General features: G+C 32.8%; 1 protein-coding gene across 1 annotated transcript; it reads right to left on the bottom strand.

Annotated features, from left to right (window-relative positions):
* Positions 1-1,831: 1,831 nt before the first annotated feature.
* LOC108916285 (supervillin-like) lies at positions 1,832-4,594 on the bottom strand (the record flags this gene model as incomplete). Its single annotated transcript, XM_018722497.2, has 2 exons — positions 4,486-4,594; positions 1,832-2,057 (listed from the first exon to the last, which is right to left on the bottom strand). Coding segments are annotated over exons 1-2 (249 nt in total), but the record flags the coding sequence as incomplete, so codon positions are not given.
* Between the last annotated feature and the right edge of the window lie 826 nt (positions 4,595-5,420).

A 5,420-nucleotide genomic window follows, 5' to 3' on the forward strand; every position in this document is an offset into this window, starting at 1 on the left:
ATAACATTCCTATTATTTGATAAGCTTTATATTATTCAGTTATTAAATGTTTTAAATTATTTGTCTTTGTGGAAAACACTATTTAAAGAATATGGCGCCCTTAATTTTTTAGATTAGTGTATATGAATTCAAAACGATTAAGTAACTGTTAAAAACAATAGAAATAATAGTTGTTTTTTTAAATAATTACTCCTGAAATTGTGCCGACATAAACAATTATAATGTCTATGAATTTCTATAAAATGGCGAATGCGCTAGGGGTACATCATATTGTAAAAATAGATAAGAATCTGAAATGTTAATTAATGATAATCATACATACAGTGCGAATATAAAAAAACGTTCCAAGAAAATTATAATTTATAAATTTATTTGTACATTTGTGTATTTCAGGGCTTAAATAAAACTTGTCCAGATGTAGATATCTACATCAAATTCTATAATATCTGCACATGTAGCCGAAACCAAAGAAGGTAGATACACATACATTCATCAAAAGACAAGTAACAAATTATTACCCATTGTTACGCGAGAATATTCCGATCCTACGAGTATTTAATTACAGCAACCAATTAATTTCAGCACATTGTCTGTTTTACACATACGGCAATTAATTTTACTGTCATTGTGCAATGTATTGTAAAATAAATTGCTTGCTTAAAACAACAAACATCGATAATTCGAAAAATGAAACGTCGTTTCTTGAAATTGATCTCGCTTTCGATAAACTACGAAGTACTAAGAAATGAGAAAGTTGTTTTTTATGAAATGAATTACGTCTTCCATATCTTCCATCTATTTGAACAGTAAATTCACATACTATGTAGGTTATGGTGGCCCAAAAAAAAACGAATATTTTTTTCGTGTCTCTTGTGAAAATATGTTACTTTATCATGTTTTAAGAGCCCCCTCAAAAAATCAGCACAAAAAAATTTTTTTAGAGGTCGCTCAAGATTTTGAAAAATTTCCAAAATCGTTAAAAATTGAATTTTTTTAAAATTTTTTTTCTCGTTATTTTATCATTTTCTAGGTTGAAAAAAATCTCGATTCTGAAAATTTCAAATCGATATTTTAATTTCTAAAGGTCACTCATAATTATTTTAACTTTCAAAGTAGTGTACCTAAAATGTTCTCGAGCGACTTAAAAATAAATATCAACGAACTAATAATTTTAATTATTGAATTTGATGAACAAAGAATAGAAATAAATCACGACACAAATTTTAAAAAATTAAAATATTTGATACACAGTGCGGTAGTAAATTTTGCATCGAGAAATTTTTTAAGTGTCTCGTGATTTGCTTATATTCTTTTGTTCATTAAATTCAATAAAAAAAATTATTAGTTCGTTGTTATTTATTTTTAGAGGTTGCTCGAAAACATTTTAGGTACATTACTTTTAAAGTTAATATAATTATGAGTGACTTTTAGAAATTAAAATATCGATTTAAATTTTCAGAATCGAGATTTTTTTCAACCTAGAAAATGATAAAATAACGAGAAAACAAATTTTAAAAAAATTCAATTTTTGACGATTTTGGAAATTTTTAAAAATCTTGAGCGACCTCTAGAAAAAAAATTTTTTTGAGCTGATTTTTTGAGGGGGCTCTTAAAACATGATAAACTAACATATTATCACAAGACACGAAAAAAAATATATTCGTAACATCTACTGGGTGTTTCGTTTCAGTGGTTACATCCTGCAATTTTTATATGGTTTTCCTTGTTTGTTCTTATTCCAAATTATGTGTTCAAAATTAAATTCTTTTTATGGATTATTAGTGCTTTGCTTCGGTTTATATTTAGGGTTCACTGAAAGTTAAAAACTCACCTCCGAATTGCTGACCTTCAACCCCCGGCCCTGGGGGGCGACGTCCTGCCCCGAGAGGGCGGCCGCCCTGAGCTTTGACGCCCTGGTGGGCCGCGGCCCCTCGGAGCTACTGGACGCGGTGTCCTTGCTGCGCGTCCTGGTGGCTATCGGGGTGTCCTCGTGGGTACCGTACTGCGCGGCCAATTGGCGCCTGCGCTCTTCCTTGTAGCGTGCCACGCGTTCGGCCCTGAGAAAAAAACAGGAAACGACCATTAAGGAGGTGTAGTGTAGCAACTTTTTACGAATACAGCTTTCCTACGGTGTGCTGCGAGCGGAAGTTTCAGGAAATTACACTCGACTGTTTATTATTTGCCAAATAAAGTCGAGCTGTTTCTAAGAGACTTGATTTTCATTCACAATTTTCAATGTAAGCGGAATTCTAGGAGGTAGTGTACAGTGTAACATTTTGACGCAACTGGTATTGTTTTAGAAAAGAAAGAATAACTTTTTACGAATATAAACAACAGTACATGAATATGTAGTATATGTTTTGCAACAAGAGATGAAAATGTCGGTTTTTTTCGTGATTTATTATTCCTATGACACATACGGATGCCAAAAACTATATAGGAGTAATTATTTTGGAAGGATATATAAAAAAAATCGCTAAAAATGTGCAAATATTTATGTGTTTCATTGCGAGTTTTCCAAACGTTCAAGACTGATCCTTGTGACCACTGTACTATTATTTAATTTATTTTTTATAGTTTGGCAAAACCCCGAAAAAAAGAAAAACAGTTTAAGAAATGCCAGAAAAAATACTTTCAAACAGTTATACATTATTTTTATCTTAAATTTTTATCAAATGTACATATTTTTTTCGGAAAATATCATTCACGTTTCAGAAAACATAAAACTGATTGCAGGCAGTTGTTGCTTTTCGACGAACCCAATGGTTATTTTGTCTGAAAATACTTTTTTGGTACTGTTGATAAATTCTGAAATATATTTGGCATTTCTAATATGAATGATGAGTTAGTAAATTTAGATAATAGCTCTTATAACCAAGAAGGTGTTTCTGAAAAGCTAAATTTACGTAAAGTCGACGTTTCGTTCACTCAAACATTGTTAATCTTGCATTAATACTTATAAAACTAAAAATCACAACACAAACTTATCTTTGCATGTAAAGTATTGCAAAAAATTAAAGGGTCAAGAATTTCCGAAATTTTTCCGTGATTTTTGAGACTGTATTTAGGTGAAAAATGGTAGTATCGGGAATTAAAAAAAAGGATTTTGAAGCTTTAACATTCTAGTTTTTAGATCTTTCGGTCGAAATTCATGGATTTGGACATTTTTTTTTCAGCTAAGCCATTACGTGGACCAGATGTTTATTGTTCAGCTTGTTTATTCAGCTTCAATTATCTTTTTTTAAAATTTCGATATAATCATTTTTTATCGAAATATCGGACTTTTAATGGAAAACGATCCTTTTGTCTTCAAACATCGATATAAGGGCCCTAGCCGGCGGGGCCCAGCCAGGACAAAAGGAGATCCCACAAAGCGCCTACACCGGCCGCATTTGCGGTCGGGGTAGACGACGGATGGGGCCCACCTACGAAGGCTGTCCAGGCCTACACGAGATGAGGCAGGATAAAGAGGGATAATCCCCCTCGATCCCAAATCATTGAGGCCAATTTCTAGCCATGGAATAATGGCGCGAATCATCGATATTTCGGCGACAAATGGTCGTACAGAGAATTGAAGGGCAGTTTCGAAAACTGGAATAATTTTTCTTTAACATGCTGCCGCAACTTTTTGGAAAAATTTTTTCATCATTTACATGAATTTTAAAAAACAGAAAAAAGGGCAATTTATGGTTTTTTAAAAAATTGACAGCTAAATTAGAAATATTCACGAAATGACTAATGTTAAGCATGACTTTTACAGTTCGATATACCCAGAAGAACCCTGTGAAGTTTCATCTCGATCTAGAGAACCGTTTCTTTGTTTCAAGCAGTGAAACTTTTGAAAAAAATAAAGGGTTACGTTTTTTGAGCTTAAACACTTCATAATTATGATTAAAAAAGGAATAAGATTTTTTTTTGAGGTTTTCTCTCATTTTTACCGCAAATAACGTTTAAATTGATGAGAAAAAAAAAATAATTTTTTCCAGAGAAGAAAAAAGGTAGTTTTGAAAAAACTGTTATTTTAGGTGATTACAGACCGCACAAAAATTAATTAGAAATTTGTCCAAAAAAAACAAAAAAAAAACTCGAAAATTTTTCGAATTTTTTTTTTTTTTTTACATCACTTTAAACGTTATTTGCGGTAAAAATGTGAGGAAACCTCAAGAAAAAAATTTGCAACATTTTTTTCTCGCGCTATTTCTCAAAATTGCATGATACCGTAGCCTCTAAAAAATTTCGACCGAAAGATCTAAAAACTAGAATTTTAGAGCTTCAAAATGCTTTTTTTTAATTCCCGATGCGACCATTTTATCACCTAAATACAGTGTGTCAAAAATCACGGAAAAATTTCGGAAATTCTTTTGACCCTTTAATTCTTTGTATAATAGGTCATGTATCAATGCATCTTGTATGTACGTATGTAAGAGATCGCCCTAAGCAAAATTTCCACGTGACAGCACCCGTCACCAACGCTCAACCCCTTACCTGGATTCCTGCTTCTCAGACATGTCTTCTGGTTGATACGGCACACTCCCAACAGAATGAAACCGAAGCCATCTAGGTAAACGAGATCGCGAGCGTCTAGTTGGATGTTGCTTACCTGGAAATAAAACGTGAGGCTTTATTGGCATGTCAGATGGCGCGTATTCCGGTAGCAGGGGCAAATTCAATTTCGGTAGCGTAAAATATCGGCGCCGAAATACGGAATACCACGCAATCGAAAAGCATAAACCGTAAAATTTACAATAGTCTCGTAAGATGTGGGCAAATTGAAATGGTTAATGTTTTGGCACTGTATAAACTAAATAAATTTGGTGTTTTAAATTGTCAAGGGACAAGGAAGCGAAAAAAATAATGCAAAGTAAGCTTCATTTATGACGAAGCTGTGCCAAAGAACAATTTATGCCTGGTTATTTTCCAAACGTACTTAGATAAAGAATGTGGCGAAGCGTCATGTTAGTTATGTGGGTCCTGTATGCGGAAATGTTGGTCGTGGAGAGAATTATTCTGTGATTATAATACTTTTTTGTATCATAATTCTCAATGTTCCTGTGAACTCATTAGTCCATACGGGAATCAGCCGATGTTGGTGTAGGTCATAGAACCGTGAATCAACTGTGTGTCCTTGACACTCCCATATGTTTAGTTTGATGTTGAATAACAGCCAGCCATAGATGGGACTTATAAATTGGTATTCATTGTTAAATATATGGTAGACATACATTCCGAGTTAATTTAGTAATTAATTAATAATTAATTTAAAGATTTTATAGCATGACTACATATTTTCCGCGAATCTTATTTCTATATAAACTAAGAAAATAAATGCACCTAGCTTATTATATATTTTGACGCCTTTCAAATAAACCGTCAGTGCATAAATTTAAACTTTTTCGCACATATTCGTAAGGATTGCTCAG

Source organism: Anoplophora glabripennis, unplaced genomic scaffold (assembly GCF_000390285.2).
Source record: "Anoplophora glabripennis isolate ALB-LARVAE unplaced genomic scaffold, Agla_2.0 scaffold3266, whole genome shotgun sequence".
In the NCBI taxonomy this organism is placed as follows: Eukaryota; Metazoa; Arthropoda; class Insecta; order Coleoptera; family Cerambycidae; genus Anoplophora; species Anoplophora glabripennis.